Raw genomic sequence first — 21,697 nt, 5'->3', positions numbered from 1 at the left:
GACGTCATGACGTTTCAGAACGTTGCTCGTACTACTTCCGGGTTAGTACCCTCTCTCTGGCGTGGTTTTTGGCTTCGTGGGTAACATAACATGTGTAACTAGAATCTAAGATAAAATGAGCTCTCAGAAAGGTAATGTGTCTCGGTCGCGAGGCCAGAAGCATCAAAACGCCACTGCCTACAAAAACGACAAGTACGGAGCGACTGTACAAGTGAAGGTAGGTGAACCTTGAAGTAATATCAGCTAGCTTGAACTGCTACTGAGCTCAACTAAAGGGAACCTACTGAAAACTTTTGTATTAATGTCACATTGCATTGTTTTTGATTTAACAATGAGCTCTAATGTAGAGACAAGGTTGTAGTTAACTTTTGTCTGTCAGTAGCAATAATATTGTGTCAATATTGTTGTAGCATTATTCAGAAAATGTGTATAAAAATGAAATTAAGTCATGTTTTAATATTAGCATCTCTGCTTATTTGTTTTTGTAGAAAGCAAAATCAAAGACCCACGATGGGCTCTGTCAACACTGTAAGGGTGTTCTTGAATGGAAAGTGAAGTACAACAAATACAAGACACTAACACAGCCCAAAAAATGGTGAGTAAACATGGATACATCAGGAATTAATTTTATTACAGATAAGTATCTGCATGCTTTAACTGCTTATGACTGCGCACATCTCAGCTGATCTGATCTGTAAGTAATGGTTGAGGAAGCGATTAGTAAGTCATTGACAAATCAAGAGAATTAACATGGATTATTATTATACACAACACAAAACACTTTCGAGTTGCATGTGACTCGCAAGTAAGATTTGCTTCTTTCCCACAGGGAGATTTTTGGCTTCTGATCAGGCTACATAAGAAATGATCAGGCATCACTTTGAGATCCAAAAGTCTCTCACACCGAGAGGCAGACTTTAATTAAAAGGAGCCCTTAGAAATTTAAAGCAGGCTGGTGGGATGGATTTGTCTGTCTTTGCAGACCAGATGGCAAGTTATGCTGCGTTCCAGCCAACGTCAGAGGTTGGAATTTCCGAGTTGACAATTCCCACTTCTGACCTCCAAGTGTCTCAGGGGCACAATGCCAAAAGTTAACAAGAAACTTGTCTGATCGTAACAAAATGATGTCTCTTTTGTACACATAATTGCACCCTCAGCAGTGCAGCCTCCTTGCATAAATACAGAAGACAGAGGAGGAAAAATGATACATGAGATAACAGATGCCATTACACAACTTATTTTACAGCCTTTTTATACCTGACTTGCCTGATACAAATACTGTAGTCTACAAATACACCTTACCTCCTCCCCATGGGTGCTGCCATTGTTTTGTGACATCAGACAACTGCTCCTTCATGAGGTCAGAGTAGATGGATGTGCAGGAGTTCGGACTTCAAGTGCCGTTTCATTGTACTTTTCTAGTAGGAGGTCAAAATTTCCGAGTTGTCTGGAGCACAGCATAAAATGCAGCACTACCAAACAGCACAGGACATTTTGTTTTTGTGTTGCTGGACCCACTACACTATAAGTCAGCTGGCGCTCAGGAAAACTCCTGATGTGCTGCATATGTTGATCTGCTAACAAGAGTCAGACTCAATTAGTTTGCAGGTGTGTCACACTGTTGTATAAGTGCAGTAATGTCTTTTGGATGTGTTATTTATGTTTTAATTATGGATTGGACAAAAGCCAAGAGAGCTACCTGTTTTAGTTGGTTCTAATTAAATCTGTTCATACATGTTTTCTTCTTTCAGTGTCAAGTGTTCTCAAAAGACTGTGAAGGATGCGTATCACATTATTTGTAAGCCCTGCGCTCTTCAGCAAGAAATCTGTTGCAAGTGTGGGAAGAAAGAAGATATTGTTATTCCGTGAGTGATGCTTTTTTGTTTTTTTATTGTGTGTGTTTGTTTGTCTTTGTGTGCAGATTCCCTACAAAGGATTACGAAGAACTACCTTATTATTCTCTCCTGGGGAAATTCAGTTTTTACACTCTTTTTACACACTTGTTATTTTTCATTGCACACACACAGACCCCGAGTACACACAGGACATCGATCAGCCTCAACATTAAAACCACTTACAAAGCGCCCGTCCACACCACAAAAACTGCTCAGGAATGGATGAATGAACTTGACAAAGAGGTCAAGGCATTCACCTGGCCTCGAAATTGCCAAATTCCAATTTGACTCAGCCCTCCAATCCAATCCAATCCATACAGACAACGTCATGGACTTGAACTCCACAAACACTTTTCTGCCAGGCACCCCCAAAGGTCCCATGTCCATGCTGGGTCTGTGCCAAGTCCAATCCAAGATGGGGCCTCCAAGGATCAAATTTGTTTCAGCATGTCCCATGTATGCTTGATTGGAATGAGATCTGGGGAATCGGCAGCCACGGTTGCTGCTTTGAGCTCTTTGTCAGGTTCTTCGTACAATTCCTGAGCAGTTTTTGCAGTTTGGCAGGGCCCATTGTCCTGCTGGGTGGCCACTGCTATGACACACCCTTCACTGCCATGGAGGTACTTGGTCTGCAAGGTTGTTAGAGTGGGTAGTGCATGTTAAGTGGCATCCACGTGAATGCCAGGACCCAAGGTTTCCCAGCCGACATTACATTTTAATGAGATAATCAATGTTATTCACTTCACCTGTCAGTGGTTTTAATGTTGTGGCTGATCAGTTGAGATATGCATTAGTTGTTGAGAGCTGCCAGAGTTAATGGGGCTGCCACAAAGTCTGCGATCCAAGCAGTTAATGACCAAGACATCATTTGCTCTGACTTTACATAAATTATCAACTTTTCTGCTTACGATGGCTATTTAAAAGCCAATTTTAGGATTTGCTTGCCCTTATTGCCATTCATATCATGTGATCTCACATTGTATATGAAGTAAATGATTTCTAAGAAATGTGGCTCTTTATCTGGAGGCAGGATCTTACCTTTTTATGAGGTCAATCTTTGTATTTGGTCATTGGCATGCATATACATTAAATTCTACTGTAAGTGTGCCATCTTGTGGACAGTAAGATACATTACAGCTGATTCACAAAAATCACTAGTCAACTCATCAACAGCATTCTAGCCTCTGTCTTTACATCTCCACATGATGGCATCTGTTTACTCATGTATAATCTAATCCATTTCTTTGAGTAGATTATGAAATTCAAAATGAAGCTTGAGAGATTTTTCTTTTGCTCTTGTAATACTACAACAAGATAAAGTTGACACAGCCTTTTGATTTACTCCCATTGTGTAGACTAAACTCCGAAGATGACAAGAAAGACCAAGAAGAAGATGGTGAGCAGAGAAAGAAAGGACCTGGACGAGGGAAGAAGGACATGGATGACTTGGACAGTGGTGATGAGGATGATGATGACGACTTAAGTGATCTCGGCGACAACGACGACGACGATGATAATGATGATGAGGGAGAGGATTCCGATAACGACTCAGAACTAAAGAAGCCACAGAAGAAGTCTGATGGGCTTCCAGACTTATCTCGAGTCAATGTTAAAGACTAACAACAGGGATCCTGTTGTACCAAATGGACTTTTTTTAGTTTTCATATATACAAAACAAGTTTTCTAAATGAAATGCAGTATGAGTTTGAGATGTGACCATACTCAAATTAACTAATGCAGTTGGCAGTTGATTAATCAAAAGCTACCAGATGATTCACAAAGTTTTTAGATGGTTGTGTTTCTTTTCTTTCTTTTTCTTTTTGACAGGACCTTAAATACTGCGATTCACAATGAATGGACTGTACAGGGTACATTCACAAACAATGCCAACTGGATATATTTGAATGTACTGCAATAAAAATATGTACATTGTGTACATAAATTCATTCATCCAAGCTCCCAATTCCAGTCACAATAATTGAACTAATGGAGGCCTTGAATATGAGCAGAACTGAAAGCAGAAGTAGAGGCAAGTTATCATGAACTGACTGTTGACTGTCATGCACATTCATATCTTATGTTTACACTCAGTTACCAGTTTATTAGCAATACCTAACTAAAAGTAATGCAGTATAATAGAATAGCCCTGTAATAAATTCTACCCGTGTGAAGGCTGTTATTTGAGTGAGAACAGGAATAATTAAACACCACAGACAAGAAAGAAAAGCAAAGAGAGAGAGAAAAGCACATCCAGAAAGTAACAATTACCACAGTCATGAGTAAATTGAATACAAAGTTTTTTCCTTTTAAAAAAAAAATACAAAAGTATATACAGACCAGTGCGTACAGCAAGATGCTTCACAATAGACACAGCACGCTAATCTTTATGCTTTAGTACAGGGTCCCAGATCTTATTAAAACACATCTACTCTGTCTTCATAAAATCTCATTCTTTTCAGATATTTTTGTGGCATAGAGAAGCCTCCAAATATCTACTCAATTACAGGATTGCACAAGATGATTGATTGTCCCACTATTTTTAAGTGAGCTCCCTTGAGGGTGCTGCCTGTCTGGGATAGAATAAAAAAAAAACACAGTTGAAATCTCCACCTATAATTGTGGTGGAATCTGACAGATTTGAAAAAAGACAGACATCTCAAAGTTTGGCCTGTACACATTTACTAATGTCATTGGTATGGAGTCTAAAGTTCCAGTAGCTATTGCATACCTTCCCCTTTGCTCAAAAGTCATTAGAGTTTGGATAAAAGATATATTTTTCTTTATCAGGATCACAACACCACTTGTTTTTGTGCTAAAGTTTAGCTGATAGATCTGGGGTGCCCATGAAGGACAGGGTAGTTTTGCTGCAGTTTTTTTTATGTGTATTTCCTGGAGAAAACAAATATCAACTTTGAGCGAGCGTAGGTGTGCATACACTTTTCCTCTTTTTAATGGACTGTTCATCCCCTTACATTTCTAGCTAATGAGTTTAACTTCACCATTGCTGTACTTAACATGTAGTAGCAGAGGTGGCAAAAGTACACACAGTGTTTACTCAAGTAGAAGTACAGATACTTATGTCAATAAAGACTGGTAAAAATAGAAACACTGACTCAACTTCTTTACTCAAGTAAAAGTTAGAAAGTACATCCTCTGAAATGTACTCAAAGTATAAAAGTAAAAAGCCACCCTCTGAAGGACATTTCTGTGTAAAGCTGACTGAACCTCACATCATATTCATGTATATATATACGTATATACATATATATGTATATACATATATATATATATATATATATATATATATATATATATATATATATATATATATATATATATATATTATATATATAAACCTCACATCATATTTATGTACATATATATATATATATATTCAAAGGCTATTAAAGTTAAAGGTAGAATCAGTAGGATTTGTCCAAGCTGAAAGATAGTTGAATGTTAAGTCTCATTACCAGGACTCTGTCTCTCTGATAGGTTGAAATCAGTCTTGTAATGTTGGGAAGGTGGCGTGCTATGATGCAAAATAAAAATAATCGATAATTCCCCTACTTAAATACAGTAAAACTAAAGTGACAAACCTGATTTGAAAGTTTAAGGAGCAGAAAGTACAGATATTTGTGTTAAAATTGTCGGGAGTAAGAGGAAAAAAGTGGTCAGAAAAATAAGTACAGGTACCTGAAAAATCTACTTAAGTACAGTTATGAAGTATTTGGACTTTGTTACTTCCTGCCTCTGTGTATTAGTTAGTATATATAAGACCTACTGCTTAAAGGAACCTTCTGCATGACTGTGGCAAGATGAACAATAACTTGAACAAAAGAACGAGGTGTTCTTTCTGTGTCACAAGAAGAACACCTCGTGACACAGAACAAGCAATGCTTCCCCAGAGGCCAAGACTACCCCGGATAACTACCCACCTCCCTCTTAACAAGGGAGACACTCTCCACTCCACAAATGAACAGTGGATTATGCTGTCTTTATGTGTTATAATGATAAGTGTTTTTAAATATTAAAAATATTAAGTCCACTGCATTTATGTCCATGAGGGCAGATTAGATATTAGAAAAACATCTCATTATAACAGTGAAAGATATTTCATAGTTTTAAGAGTGTTGAAATACAAAGTGGTCCAGAATATCACTGTTTAGGGTTTGTCCTCCATCTAGACTTTCTGTCTCCACCTCTAGAAAAGAAAATACTCAAATATAATAAAAAATATCAAAAAATGTAGCTTTTCCTCAGAAAGACTCAAAAATATTTACAACTTTTTACCCCCTTGTGTTCAACTTTTACCAAAAAAAAAAATTATTTTTGCTCACTTCTGCACAGCGGAGAGATTGTTCTGTAGGGTGTTACAAGGCAGAGCAGCCATTCGTTTTTCTGCTGTAAAAGTTCTCATTTTTCATTATTATTTGCAGCCTTTCACACTTCCCGTTTCTGATTAACCTGCAGTTACACTGAACAGAGTGCTTTCATTCACACTGATGTTATCTAAAGTGAGCGTTTGTTGTCATTCATCATGTGGGGCTGATAAATTTAAAAGAATGTGGCAATATTTCAAATCTCACTTCCTCATTTGGACGTCATGACGTATAGATGGATGCATCACTGAGCTCACAGGATTCCCATTTATTTATGTATTTCTCACATGGCTTCGTTCTGCTCAGAGACTCATGATTAATGACACAGGGTTACTGAACCGTCTTCTGGGTAACTCCACTGTCAAGTCCAGTGGTTCCCAAAGCGATTTCCAGAGGGGATTCCTGGGGATCCCCAGAAAGGTTCAGTTAGTCAAGTCATGTCAATTTTATTTATATAGCCCAAAATCACAATGGTGTTGCCTCAGTGGGCTTTACAATCTGTACAGTGAACAACACCCTCTGCCCTTAGACCCTCGTTTTGAGCAAGGAAAAACATCCCAGATAAAACCCTTGTTGCAGGGAAAAGAAAAATTGAAGACACCGCAGGAAGAGCCACAGAGGAGGTATCCCTCTCCCAGGATGGACAGAAATGTAGTTAATGCAGAGTTTACAGATTATAATGATAAAATATCTGATCCAAGTTGATTATATAAAATACATTTGAAGAAATGTGAATCTTCTTTTTCCATGTTATGGTGGGGGGCAAGCAGTGAAGGTGTGCTACGCTACCCGCTGTGACAGTGCAAGAACGGAAACAGAAATGATGTAGGTGCTTGATTTTTGACACAATATCATTATTTCATTTTTAAATATCACAATTCTCGTCAATATCTATATATCGTGACACCCCTAGCTCCATTATCACCCAATTATAAACATTAAACCTTGAAATTGATAAAAAATATAGTCCCTCAGCTTCGATGCTCTCGCTGCGTAGAGGAAGACACCCTAAAAATGAACGCTTTGATACCATTTTGTGAATTTAAATCCATGATTTTAACTCATTAAGCTTCTGTTTGAACCAATTTCAACAGATTTTTTCTTGTATCTTCTATGGTCTTTATATTGGGCTTTATTTTGGTATTTGTATTCATATAAGTTTTTTAATTGCAGCCTATCTCCTAATATTTTGTATTTTTTATGTCATTTTAACAATTACTTGACATCATTGTAAAGAGGGTCTGCCCTCATTGATCTTCAAGGTTGAATAAAGGTAATATATTTGCATGGTTATAACCAATACATTACCTGGACATTATCTCTCTTTTCTCCAATTAGCATCATGTTAGCACCAACAACTACGCCAAAACGACCTTGCTATAAGGATGGTGACATGTAAAGATGAGGAAATGTCTCAAACACAATGACAACACAGGCCAAACATTAGTAGGAGTTCTGACGAAAAGGAAGAAGTAGTGAGTCACCTTTCCACACATGTGAGCCGACGTGCTGCCTTGCACATGATGGGCCAAGATTATAGCTGTGTGACATAAAATTCACTAAAGTTTTTGTGTACTCTTGTGCATGTTTGGAGAGAGACCTGCTGCTGTCACTCTTCAGAGATGGATGGTACAGAATGTCCTCTGATGCTATCTATATTTAGGCTGTGTAGCTTACTAACCAAAATGCAGTTTGATGTTTCACAGCTACGAAGCAGTGAGAACTCACAAGGATAGATAGATAGATAGATAGATAGATAGATAGATAGATAGATAGATAGATAGATAGATAGATAGATAGATAGATAGATAGATAGATAGGTAGGTAGGTAGGTAGGTAGGTAGGTAGGTAGGTAGGTAGGTAGGTAGGTAGGTAGATAGATAGATAGATAGATAGATAGATAGATAGATAGATAGATAGATAGATAGATAGATAGATAGATAGAATTAAAAAAATCATCCTGCACCAAAAATCTGATTATATTACTATACATTTACATAGGAGAACTGAACAGTGTTTGCTTCTGCCCTGAAGTTATATGGTCAGTGTGATGAATCATTAAACAGGCACAGTTCAAAGGCGCGTATACAGTGAGCGTTGCACCTGATTGATAACCATCAGCACGTGGCCTCAGCTGTAAAACAAACACAAATGGAAGAGTCTTGGCGACTCTGTGACAAGTTTATAGTTGGACCGTACCAACGTCCCCCGTTAATCCCAGAGACACACACCCAGTCTTCCCATTGGCTGCGCATTTTGCAGTCAGGTGGAGCCGTGCGTCATGGCGCGTCTTGGTGTTCAGAGGTCCCCGCGGACATAAACCCAGCGCGCTGCTGCTGCCACTGCTCGGATCCGACTGATCTACTGAAGGGATGGCCAACTCTAACGGATACACCGCAGAAATTATGCACGTCTACAGGGGAACATTTATCCACTCGACCCAGCAAACAGCGGTGGAGATCCTGGAAGATGCGCTCCTGGGAGTGGATGTGAAGGGAAAGGTTTGTCAGATTTCTAAAATAGAAAACATATGTGTATGCAATATATTCGTTTAGATCTCACGAGCCCTTTTAAATTGATACATATTTATAGTAGGTAGAAAATGTGCTGCTCCTAAATTTTGCGCAAACGGGTTAAATTTGGAATACTTGGATTAAAAAAGACGTCTTCCAAACAAATAATACGTAAATTTGTTACATAATGCCTTAATTGTGTCCTACAGTGAGCTGTTGCTGAGCAACTTTCACAATTAAGCCCACTCTCAGCTCTCACACACAGTCCTTAATGACAGTGTCAAGTAGCCACTTCAAAAACAAGTGGGATTAAAATTCACACAACATCCTTAAACCGTCCAGAGAAAAATAGATCACCTGTGTTAGAAGTTAGGGGTTCTTTATAAAGGTGGAGAGGTGCAACTGTGCCTCTCCAAGTACACGTGTGGTGTTTTCAGCCATCCCAGCAGCCTACTCTCTTGCACATTGCAAACACTTTTTATGTTGTTGTTTTTTGTTCTTTCCAGTAACTTCACTAATTTCCTCTCCGCAGATTGCTTTCATTGGGAAATATTCGGAGCTTGACGGACTGTCTGAGAAGTTTGGATTCAGTCCGTCTGAAATCACTCAACTGACCCAACAGTAAGTCGAATATACAAACAAATAAAGAATGAATTAAACTTTGCCTTAGTTTTACAGGGTTAGATATCAGGCGCTTGCACAGATAGACCCCGAGGAGGTTTTCAGGTTCATTTTGCCCTCAAAATCGACCACTTGGTGTATGAGGCCTATTATTACTATTTTTCAATTATTATCATGAAGGAGATATATACTATTATAAACAGAAGAAAAGACACATTCTCAGCCATTACTCTTGTTTTTCGTTTGTCACTAAATAGCTTTGGGGCTATTCATGGTTTGGGATTTTTGTCGTAAACCGAACTTGCAGGCGATAGTTGTGGATCAGCTGGGTGTGTTTGTCATAGATAGCTGTTTCTGTGTGCAATTTTGGTACTTTCCTGGTCTGTGCTAAATAGGCTATCCATTAGATTAGTCTGATATGATAATGATACTAATAAGTAAGATTTTTATTTTATTAAAATATATATATCACCTGTCATAATATTAAATGTTGCTAAAACTACTTAACATCAGTGAATATAAAACCAACAGGAACAGATTATTAAAAATGAATTGCATTAAAACAATAAGAAACACTGAGATAGACAAAATTAAAACTGGCTAAAACATTAATTAATGGTCATGATAATTATGTTATTACAATTAAGTTAAAAAGGCCATAAAATATGTTGTGAGCTGCGTACCTTAAATTTTTTTTTATGGCCCCTGAGGGATGGTATGAAAATTGAAATGGCCCTCGATAGGAAAAAGGTTCCCCACCCCTCCGTGTTATGTTCCTGACATTATCCAGAGACACACCTCTCCAAAATCTTCTGAACCGCTTCTCGAATGTTATGCTATACTCTGTACTGGGGTAGATTAAGGGCTTAGTGTTTTTCTCTCCTCCATAGCTGCCCTCAGGATGTATGACAATCTTCAGGACCGGTATTCTATCTTGTTTGAGGAAGTGGTGCACACTTTCAAAGTGATGCACAATTACGCACACATCCAGAGTGGATACTTAAATTCAATCACATGCCACCAGCAGAAAGACTCTTGCAAATGTATACAGACTTTTTTTCTTTTTGTACACGTCCAACTGGTCGGCTATTACTTAAAGTTTATACAGTGGAAAACATAATCAAATGACTTCACTAAGTCAGAGAGTAACAGTGTGTTTCTTGCATGGGCCATGAAAACAAAACGTGTATGTTTGAACCCTTTTTCTGCCGAACTGCAGTGAGTTTTTCATGCCGGGGATGGTGGACACCCACATCCATGCATCCCAGTACAGCTACGCCGGCACAGCCTTGGACATGCCCTTAATGCAGTGGCTTTGTACCTACACCTTCCCGGTGGAGTCACGCTTCAAGGACTTGGAGTTTGCCCAACGGGTCTACACTAAAGTGGTGGTGAGTATCCTGGCACCATGAAATAAATGGCCATCAAAATACTGTGCACCAGCCACAAGCCTGCCCTGAGATTTAAAGATATAAGTGTGATGTGTTTGATGTGTTGCTTGAGGTCCCTTCTATTGTCACACAGCCTATGATTTGAAAAAGGTGTGACCATTTCAGTGGCTGAACAACATATAGAAAAGAGAAGAAAATGTTGAAATGTTGTCTTAATCCTGTAATATGAACCCTGCACTTTACAGAAAAGGACCCTGAGAAACGGAACAACCACTGCATGTTACCATGCTACTATACACACAGATGCCACTCTCCTGTTGGGCCAGATTGCAAGTAAGATGTGCTACACTCAAACACACACACACACACACACACACACACACACACACACACACACACACACACACACACACACACACACACACACACACACACATTTTGACCTAAATCTTGTTTATTTTTAAGCATTGGCCCTCTTTAAGTGTTTTCTATCTGTGATATGGACAGTGGAATGGGAAGTTAGTGCTTAAGTTTGTCCTGTTGTGAGTCAACACATAACACTATAAATGATCCTGTCCACAGTTTGAAAGGATCACCTCGGAGCAGGAGGTGACCTGTTGGTGGTTTTGAGGTTGTCAGTTCACACATACGTTGTATCTTTGCTTGTGAAATCTGGGAATTTGTGGTGGGTTCTGCCCCTATGATTAATGCAGAAGCTATTGCGATTTTTTTTTTTTTAAATCTCGTAATGTAAATCTGTTGATTGTGAAGAATACAATGTGAATAAGCCCAGTGATTTGAAAGGTATAACTTTTATAAGAGCTAAACTGACCTTTATGCCTTGTTTTATCATCTCGGTGTCATGTTATATAATACTGAACACACACGCAGACACAGATACGAAGGCACACAAATGTGTAATGATTCAACCTCACTCATTTGAGAACTGGCTCTGGCAGCTTTACAGAGCCATTCAGGGTCATTGAGCCTTCACCTTTGTCCTGTTCTGAGCAGCTGTTCCAATGCTGTTGTTAGTCATTGAAAGTGTGTGTGTGCGCTCAGGCATGTTTGAGCATTTACAGCAAAATTTTACCTTCATTTCTTCTTCTGTCATGTAGCTAAAGAATAAAAGAATTATTAGTTTCAATAATTTAATGTGCTGTATTTTCTCAGGCAAGAGGCTTGTACAGTCCAAAGTTCAAGGTCCCGTGGACGTCTGATATAAATGCACATTTTCTGCATGATTTGACTGGAAATGTTTGGTCACAGTCGCACAAAGCTCTCTCACAGTCCTTTTCTGACTGATCATGTACACTATCTGTAATACTACACTTGTTGAAGCAGAACTCTAGTACGCTACAACGGTGGTAGATGCATCCTTTACTTAAACTGGCAAAAGACAAGTTTTCTACTTAATGGGTAAAGAATAATGAAACTCTTGTTGGCAACTCGATGCTCCAAACTTCCTCCTCTTCTCTTCAGAAAACTGCTCTACAGCATTAATTACCAGTCTAGCAAAGATGTGCACTAGGTCCTATCCTCAGTGTGTACCGATCAATTGGTTCATAAAACAATTCAATTAAAATAAAATTTGTTTAAGATTAGGCCCCAATAACGCATGATAAGAACCAGATTAATAATGGCAGCTTCACCATTATTGAGTCATTTGTTGTGGAGGACTGATCTGTCAATATTTGTGATGGGATTATGTTTACAAATCCACTTCACAAACTTTTTGTCTGATTATAGACCTCTTAGAAGTTAGTACTGTGCAGTGGATTTATATTTTTATTATCTCCATTTGTCTCTTGTTAGTTTTGTTGCACTTCCACCAATTTTACACATTAAAGTGTGTTTCCAGGACTTGGGGTGTACTATTGGATATGTGAGAAAAGTAGTAATGTAGGCACCAGGTTTTGAAAAGCAGTCCACTGGTGTAGCATTGCAGTTTGCATTGCATTGTAGTTAAAAAAGAAACAATGCAAATCAATACAGCACAACCAGAGATATCACCCTTTTCGTTCCACACATTCTTCTTCCTGGTGCCTACATTACCCACAATGCAATTGAGTAATATCACTGGTGGCAATTTATCAGATTACAAGCAGTTTCATCTGGAGCCACAAAAGACTTTATACTACTTTTTTTTACATATGAAGTAGTACTCTCATCTCAAAATTAGTGGAGTTTCCCTTTAAGGCAGGACAAGTTAAAATGAGCTGCTACATCAGTGTCATAAAGAAAAACACATACTCTATGTGTAGAGTATGTGATATAATATAGTGACGATGAAGTGACTTTTAATGTGATGTCGTTTGCGCGTGCAGTCAAACAAGAGGACTGGGATTAGAGTGTGTGAGTGGCAGAGGGATTAGAGTCTGACATGTGAAGGGCTTGAAATGCTGTGACATGTTGACACACACACAAGTGACATTTTGAAGATTGTTGGTTAGGTGCGAGTTGCACAAATACTGCTAACTCAATTCCAAATAATATTTTCTCTCCTTAATTTTCTGTAAAGACAAGTCTTTATGAAATACTCAGTTACATCTACACCTACTCATTTATATCAAACATTGCTCTGATACCTTGTTTACATTTCATTATCATGTTAATGTGAGCTCAAACTGAGCTAACTCAGGAAGGTGTAGTTGCTGCCAAAAGTTTCATACATAAGCCAAGAACATCTTTTTGTCTTTTTGAAGGACAATCAGTGAAATGAGCCTACTTAACAGATTGGTTATGACACAGCAAAATGGTGAGAACAACAAATCAGACGGATAGAGGCAGGATTTAATGAGCTGATGTCCAAAAGCAAAAAAGGCGACAAAAACTGGCAACAAAAAGGCAGGCAAAGAATAAAGGACAAACCAGAAAACCACTAGGAACAAATCAGGAACACAGGGAACAACCGGGGACCAGGGAACAAGCATAGGAGATGTGTGGACAAAAACAGATGAAAGGGTGAGGGAACAACACAGGCTTAAATACAAACTAAACACTGGAGAGACACTGGGAACAGGGATGTGCTAACAGGACTACGGAATACAGGTATAAAGAACACTGGGAACACAGGTGAGCAGGAAGTAGAAAGTGACACCAAGACACAAGAGGTTATAACCACAACCAAAAACCAAAACCATGGCAGTTCATTTATATTCTTGTTACTCAGCCATCTCTTCTCTTGCAGATGACCTTGGGCAGCGTGCCTTGGTGGGGAAGGTGTGTATGGACAGAAACAACCCTGCGAAATATTACAAAGAGACCTGTCAGGAGTCTCAAGAGGAAACTTGTCGGTGGGTACTAGCTGTTTAACACAGTGTCTAGCAGATGTGTTGAAAGGCATTTATGCATGTGTTGGCTCTGGCTATTAGTGTGCAGTTGGTGAAATGACATAAGGTCAGCTGTATTTTGGGCAGCTTATGTGTGTTTTTCTACTGACATGTCTTAACGTAAATTTCCCTCTTCTATTTGATACTTGCCATATGTATTACCCTTTTGTCCATAAAACTATCAACATAATATCCATTTTATACGGACATAAATCTCCTGTAGATGTCATTTGTATAGCTGTTTAAGTTGTTGTAGAAGTTTTGGACCTTTTGAAACCTGTGAATGTGGCTGCCTCGTATGAATCACAACTATTGTTTTGTTCCCTCAAGGTTCATTGCAGAGCTCTTGGACAAAAAGGTAATACTCTTAATACAGTGAACACAACACTTCAAGGATGTGACAAAAAATCAAAGGCGGGGGGAAAAAATTGAGATATTAAGATCCTCACTGACTCCACTTTTTTTTGGGCAGTACCCTCTTGTGAAACCAGTGGTGAGCCCCCGCTTCGCTCCAACCTGCACAGGAGCTTTGCTGGGACAGCTGGGAGCCATCGCTAAGAATAACAACCTGCACATTCAGGTGAGCTCGCTGTGGCAACCGAACCAGGCTACGTCCACAGGGGACTGTTGCCATAGAGACCATTTAGTGTTGGCCCTGTGGGGTTTTTTGAACAATGAAATAATTACACAAACATGCACAATTCAAGGGTGAAAAATCTGACAGGGAGGAATGCAACAAGTCTGGCAGAACAGCATTTATCATGAGTTATCAGTTTACCACACATCACCTCAGGCTCTATTTATAACAGGGGTCTCAAACTCAAATGAGCTGAGTATTGTTATCTTGTAGGAGGGCCAGTACTACAAGAAAGTGCTACATTTCTGAAAATTTAGTGTTATTTCTATCATTAGTTAGTGCAAAACTTTTGTCCATAAAAATTACTTTATTTCTTGGCAGCACCTCTGCTCACACAGCTGAGCCACATTCGCTCTGATGGAGGTCACAGATGTGACCCTAAGTAGAGCTTCAGTAAGCCTGGACCTGTATTTGCATTTATTGAAGTATGCAGTGAAACGTCTGGCTTTGACCCGTAACTGTTCATAAATGTCACTTGATTACCGGTTAGTCCGCTCTGCCAATGTGTTTGCTGATAGAGAGACATTGTTGAACAAGCTCTTCTTTTCTGGACATAGAATATCAGCGACTTGCAACATGCAATCCCTCAGAAAGAGCCCTTCGGTGAATGGCTTTTCCTGCTTTGATGATTAATTTCGCTCAGCACATAACTTGCTTCAACTGCAGCATCAGCTTCAAAGGTGACACCCCAGATTCTCAGTTTAATGTCTCACGTGTGCGTTAACTTTCAGAGTCACATCAGTGAAAACGTTGAGGAAATTAAACTTGTGAAGGAGCTGTTTCCTGAATCCAAGTCTTACACAGATGTTTATCACAAATACAACCTGCTCACTGACAAGGTGAGGACACAGTCGCACACACAGGCAGACATTTTGTAGAAACATAGAAATGCTGATAGAAATACTGATATTATCTATGATGATGATTCACAGACAGTGATGGCCCATGGCTGCCACCTCACTGATGAAGAGTTGAATCTGTTCAGAGAGACAGGAACCTCTTTGTCTCACTGTCCCAACTCCAACATCTCGTAAGTATCTGGTTCTGTTTCTCAAGACCATTTGAAGATAAAGAGACAATAAGACTTGACTTTTGCAAATAGATCTTTAACGTACTATAAGGAACTCTTAACTGTCTCAGTTTAATACTGATGCCTCCACATGACCTAACTAGGGAACGAGACCTACATAGCCACTAATGTATACCTTACCTCATCACATCCCTGAAACAGCTGTGTTTAAAAAAGAGAAATATTGTTAAAAATATCTTACATCTTTCTTTGACTTGCCTTCAAAACACATGGACATGCCAGCCAGATCAAAACCTTTATGACAGGAGGCGGTGCTGCTCATTATGCTTTTGTCCACAGGGGCTGCCAGAATCAACAAAAAATGTAAAACAATTCCTGTAGCAGCATTAAAATGTCTAAACACGACTGGACCTTTGTTATATTTACTCAAAGTAACAGTAGGTTTCATTTGGTTGCCCGTCATTAATTCCAGGTTAGGGAAATCGCCAAACCAGGCTTAATTTAAGGTGAATAAAAGTTGAATAAAAGTCTTGAATCTATCACTTGACAGAAAAATTCAATATATTAATTGTTTCATTGTGTCCCTTTCTCCCTCTGCCCAGGTTGTGCAGTGGAGTGCTGAATGTCCGCAACGTCCTGAATCACAAAGTGAAACTGGGGCTGGGAACAGGTGAGAGCTGCCAGACCACATACTGTATGAGAACGTTTGTTACACTATAAGAAAGTCGTTTTAGTCTATTGGAGCCAGCACTCACACTTGCTGATAGTATCTCTTCTACCTCCTCCATTTAAATGCAACAGGCTGATGAATCTTTTTACATCAGTCTATCCTGTTGTTAAACCAATATTAGCGTGCTGCTACCTGACTTCCGAATCCTGAGGATGTAAATTGATGTGTGTAACTGTCATGACTGTTTGATGTGCGTTGTACAACTATGAATAGTGCCATTTGTGTGACTTAATGCCAAACCTGTGCGTACATTTCTTGAACGGAACTACAGTATAGAGATACAAAATGAATTTCAGTGTAAACTGACAGTAACATATCATCTTGTATCATAGTAAATTTATTGTTGATGATTTGCATTTTAAAATGCAGCCTTTACACATCCACAGTACATGTTTGTGAGTACCTGTGTCTTCCTGCTTGTATTCATTTGAACAATTTGGTCTGTGTTTGTTGTCCTGTGCCAGACGTGGCGGGCGGCTACTCGGCCTCTATGCTGGATGCTGTGAGGAGAGCTCTGGACTCGTCCAAAATCTTGACCATTCAGGATCCTGAACTCAAAACACTCACCTTTGAGGAGGCGTTCAGAATCGCCACACTGGGAGGCAGCCAAGGTAAGACACACAACTGTCACTCTGAACTGTCATTGTATAGAAGTTACACTTAAAATATCAAGCTGTCCGTCTCTCTGTTAGTCATATTCTCCAGCAACACTCATTTTTCTTGCTAAGGTCGCACTTCAGCAGAAATGCCTGATTCAGTCCATGAAGTCACTGTGGGAAGATATTTTTAATGATGACTGATTGCAATTTCACAGGAGGGTAGAGAATACAATAGCTTCTTTTATGATGTGTTTCGTCTGTAGCCTTGTCCCTGGATGACCAGACAGGGAACTTTGAGGTGGGCAAAGACTTCGATGCCCTGAGGGTGAATATAACTGCTCCTGGGGGACCCATCGACCTGATCCACAGTGATGGACCAAAGGTTGCTGTTAATCTATTCAACCGCATTTTCTCACAAATTAATAAAAGCAGAACATTTCATTCCAGTCTGAAGCTAATTTATCAACACTTTAATTTCAGATTCTTTTGGAGAAGTTCCTGAATTTGGGTAAGTGTGAACTTCAATATATTTGTCCAAAATTTTCAGACTTTAACATGCTTCTGATTTACTTCATGGTCATCTCTGTTACTTCCTCTTTGACAGGTGATGATCGGAACATAGTCGAGGTGTTTGTGGCTGGGAGGAAGGTGGTACCATTCACAGAGCCAAAGCCAGAGTAAATGCTTCAGGGAAAGCCATCTTGAGGAGGATTCACACAACTAAAATACGTATCTGTGAAATAGCTCAAGAATGATCAGCTGGAAAAAGCCCTATCGCTGCACAGCTCTCCTTTGTTCCCCAAACTAATGAGATGGAAATGAACTATAGCCATAAAGATTTTAACGTGAAATCCAGAATAGGACAGAATAGATTACGTGTCATGCAAGACTGTGGTCAGCTGAGCTCGATCAGTCTGTTCCTTAACTCTTTAAGGCTGATTACTGAGCTTGAAAACAGGAAATAAAGAACTTGCTGTGAACATTGCAGTTTTGCATACTAAAACACAATCATGCACCAGCTGGTCAACAAGCTAGTTTTTTATGTTCTTTCTGTTCTTGAAGACTTTTTTATTTGATTTACATAAACTGCTTAACTAACAAATATATATAATGTAAGTACTTTACCTTTCATATTGCATATTTTCCATTGCATATCACACATTACCTCAAGAAATTCTAACTGGACAAATGTCCATTAAGTTAAGTGGCATATTAATATAGCACTGGTGCTGGTGATGTGAAGCTGCTCGGTGCTCAGTGTAGCTGCAGTGCCTGAACTGAGTGCAGCTTGACAATCTCATTTTCATGCCATTGTAGCGAGATAATGCTTTATGATCAAAAGACTGGTATCAACTTGAGTTCATGGATATTGTAGTTTTGTATTTTTCATTTATTTTGTTGTTTTTTCAATTCAGTTCATTTTTTATTGTTTAAAAATGTTTAGCTTAAGTATAATTTTTATTAGTTTTAGTTTTTTTATTAGAATTCAGTCGGTGTTTGTCTAACATTATCAACAAAGTTTGAATAAATTATGGTGTCAATTTATGCCAAACATCTGAAGTTAACATGCTAACCAGCTAGCCCCAGTCCGGCCTGTCTCCTAATACCACTTTGTACTGCAAGAGGCGATAGTCCAATGGGCTTTGTAGTCTCAACTACTTAGTCTATTACGTGAACAAAATAAATTCACAAAATGCCAAGAAAGGACATATTTTTACATCTATTTTCCTTACTAAACAGAAAAATACAACTGTACGCCGTCTGAATTCAAGTTTCGAGCTCAGTTGCATTGTTAACTCATCAAAAACACACCAAAACTGTCTTGTTTTGTCTTCCCACAATCACCTCTGGTTTAGTCAAAATAAATCCTCAATTCAATAAGTAAAATGTGAAAATATTCCAGGTCTAAACACACTGTTTTGACCTGATGCTGTCGCCTGACTCTCTCACTCCTCTGCCGCCTCATAGCGCTCCTGTCCCCACAGCTCAGTGAGCTGCTGCTTGATAATAGCTGCACGTTGCTACAGCTTAAGTTAGCAACAGCAAAGAGCCACTGAGCAGCTGTCCATTTCTTATGAATTACGTCTTTAAGAAGTTCAGAATACATATTATGATACAATACAGTCCAGTTGTCTCAGGGTCATGAAGACGTCCCAGTCTCAATCAACATATGCACCAATTACAAATTTGACCAAACTGACAAAGACTGAAACGAAAAACATTTTTGGGATATTTATTTTTCTGTCAGTTAACTTAAAGGTTTTTTTTCACACCCAGTTTTGGTTTGAAGTTTAGTTTTAGTTAAGTATAATAACCTTGCTTGAATTCTGTGCTGTTCACTCCACTCAGGTGCTTTAAATGAGAAAGGTACATAATTATATTACAGTATTTTATAGTTTCCTCTTGACTTGGTTTCAGTTTGAAATATTCAGTTTTATACAGCCTATATCAGATTACAGCACTCAGTGTGATTAAACCAGGGACTCATGATAAGAACTTTAAGAGTCTTATTCCAGTTGTAAACCTTTTCTCTCTATTACTGAGTGGAAAGTGGAATTATCCTTTGTATCTGCTGCCTTATTATCAAAATCCATGTTTACTACTGAGATGATTGATTTCAATATTAACCCAAAAGAAAATATACTTATACCATTATAACTGTCTCATGAATGTTTGGAAATCAAGGGAAATTAAATGGACTGATTTCTGTTTGTGTTGATGAGTATTTAAGACAAGTTTACTTTTTTACTGACATAAAGCCAATTTTTATCACAGCATGACATCAAATTGTGTATGTAAAAGGCACACTTTGTACTCTGTGATTGGTTCTATTATGGGAGCTTGAAATAAAGATTACCTCCAAGTCTGCTTTGGTTTTTAATCCTCTTTATCTCTTATGTGCAGTCATTTAACAAGCAGCTACTGATGAAGGTATGGATTACAAAATGCCCATTAAACCTTCCAGCCCATTCACAGGCCACTTTACAGCTTTTTTTTGTAGATCATCTTCACCATCTTGGCCACACAGCTGAGAATGTGAGATGCTTACTGTCCTCTGCTCCACTTCTGATAAACTGTTACAGCATGAGAAGTCACCCAAATTACAAAACACATACATTGTCTCTTAAATCTCATGGTATCTGCCATGTAGACAGGTAAGTTGGTGCCACATAACTCTCACCATGGTGAAAATTGTTGTGTGGTAATTATTTGGACAATCCCTTTCAGACTTTGGAATTGTCTTACACTCCCGTCTCCAGTCAACCTTATTGGTTTGAAGCAGTAACAAAGATAAAGTCACGCAGGAGAGAGAATGATTGTAGTTTCAGTGAAATAGTTCACTGATTAAACTTTAATGCCCATGACAAATATCCTCCAAACAACAGCCAGTAAAAAAATATTAACTAGGAAATGTGAAGGTTAAAGGGCTAGTGTGTAGGATTTAGGATGATCTATTGGCAGAAATATGTTTTCATCGGCGTGCAATCACCTGAAACAAAAAATCGGTATGTTTTCATTACCTTGCATTGAGCCTAGAACAGCCCCGTCTCCAGGATAAAATGTTAGCAGTAAATGTTTCTACAAAAACCGCAGACAAGTCCCTTAGGTGTCATAGGCTATGTATGTATATTAACATTTGTAGAAAGTGTGTCATATCGCATTCACATACATGTTTATCACCTCACTCTTGATATCGAGAGGTGCAGGGAATGACGGTGGAGTTACAGGCTACAGGCTGCCAAGCCAGTGACCAAAGTTCAAGTCTGCATTTCAACATTTGTGAGTGTGAAATCAGCTGTTTTTGTGGCGACAAAACCCGGTGTTTGTGACGAAAACCTCAGGACATTTCTTATGCCCTTTAAAGGGCAGGCTGAGGCGAGCGGTATTCAGTTTGTTGCAATCGGAAACTTCACCACTAGATTCCACTAAATCCTACACACTGAACCTTTAAGGAGTCCCAAACAAAACTGAAGAAGAGCTACTCTATTTTATTTTTAATGTTTCTTTAATGTCTCTTGTATTTTGGAAAAATACAATTTTATGTAGAGGTACAGTGTTTTTTCCCCCTTCATGTAACTGAAAATGTTTCATAAACTGTAGTATGTATGTGAAGTTTTGGGGCACCATGTAGTTTTGGAGAAGAAATTCAAATTCAGAATTGTAAAACAAGCTGTTCACAGAGGAAAATAAGGTCCCCAGAACACTGTTTAAGGCTAGAAAGGTGGCAGGGTCTGCCACATATAAACAAAGTAAAACAGTATGAAATTGGTTTGTCTTTTAACCTGTCATTGTCATTTCCTCCCAAAAATGACAGAGTGCACCTTTAAAGTTTTAATGCATTACAGATATTTTTGTAGTTTTGAAAGTTATCTGTTATCTATACTTTATATCCTGCAAAAAAGACAGTATAGGGTGTGGTTTTAAAGTGCTTGTTAGTTATTAAGCATAAAGAGTGCATGTGAAACCTTTTTGAAGAGCGTTGTGTTATTTTTGCCCTGGGTGTTATGTTTAAGGAAGACATTACCCTTGAGGCTGTGTGTCAACACCTCGGCAATCAGATTGTCAA

General features: G+C 38.7%; 2 protein-coding genes across 2 annotated transcripts; both read left to right on the top strand.

Moving 5' to 3' along the window:
* The first annotated feature begins 28 nt into the window (after positions 1 to 28).
* c5h9orf85 (chromosome 5 C9orf85 homolog) lies at positions 29 to 3,850 on the top strand. The gene is made up of 4 exons (XM_073465357.1): positions 29 to 217; positions 489 to 595; positions 1,752 to 1,865; positions 3,251 to 3,850. Exons 1-4 carry the CDS (start codon positions 116 to 118, stop codon positions 3,513 to 3,515), a joined length of 588 nt encoding a protein of 195 aa, XP_073321458.1. The 5' UTR covers positions 29 to 115; the 3' UTR covers positions 3,516 to 3,850.
* A 4,717-nt stretch (positions 3,851 to 8,567) lies between these two features.
* Positions 8,568 to 19,998, top strand: gda (guanine deaminase). The gene is made up of 14 exons (XM_073465652.1): positions 8,568 to 8,778; positions 9,323 to 9,411; positions 10,631 to 10,802; positions 11,048 to 11,135; positions 13,993 to 14,098; positions 14,465 to 14,492; positions 14,607 to 14,714; positions 15,503 to 15,610; positions 15,704 to 15,801; positions 16,404 to 16,471; positions 16,996 to 17,142; positions 17,394 to 17,512; positions 17,611 to 17,638; positions 17,735 to 19,998. Exons 1-14 carry the CDS (start codon positions 8,650 to 8,652, stop codon positions 17,809 to 17,811), a joined length of 1,365 nt encoding a protein of 454 aa, XP_073321753.1. The 5' UTR covers positions 8,568 to 8,649; the 3' UTR covers positions 17,812 to 19,998.
* Positions 19,999 to 21,697: the final 1,699 nt, after the last annotated feature.

Source organism: Pagrus major, chromosome 5, assembly GCF_040436345.1.
Source record: "Pagrus major chromosome 5, Pma_NU_1.0".
In the NCBI taxonomy this organism is placed as follows: Eukaryota; Metazoa; Chordata; class Actinopteri; order Spariformes; family Sparidae; genus Pagrus; species Pagrus major.
The sequence above is the reverse complement of the archived record's forward strand: the minus strand, read 5'-3'. Positions and strand labels throughout refer to the sequence as shown.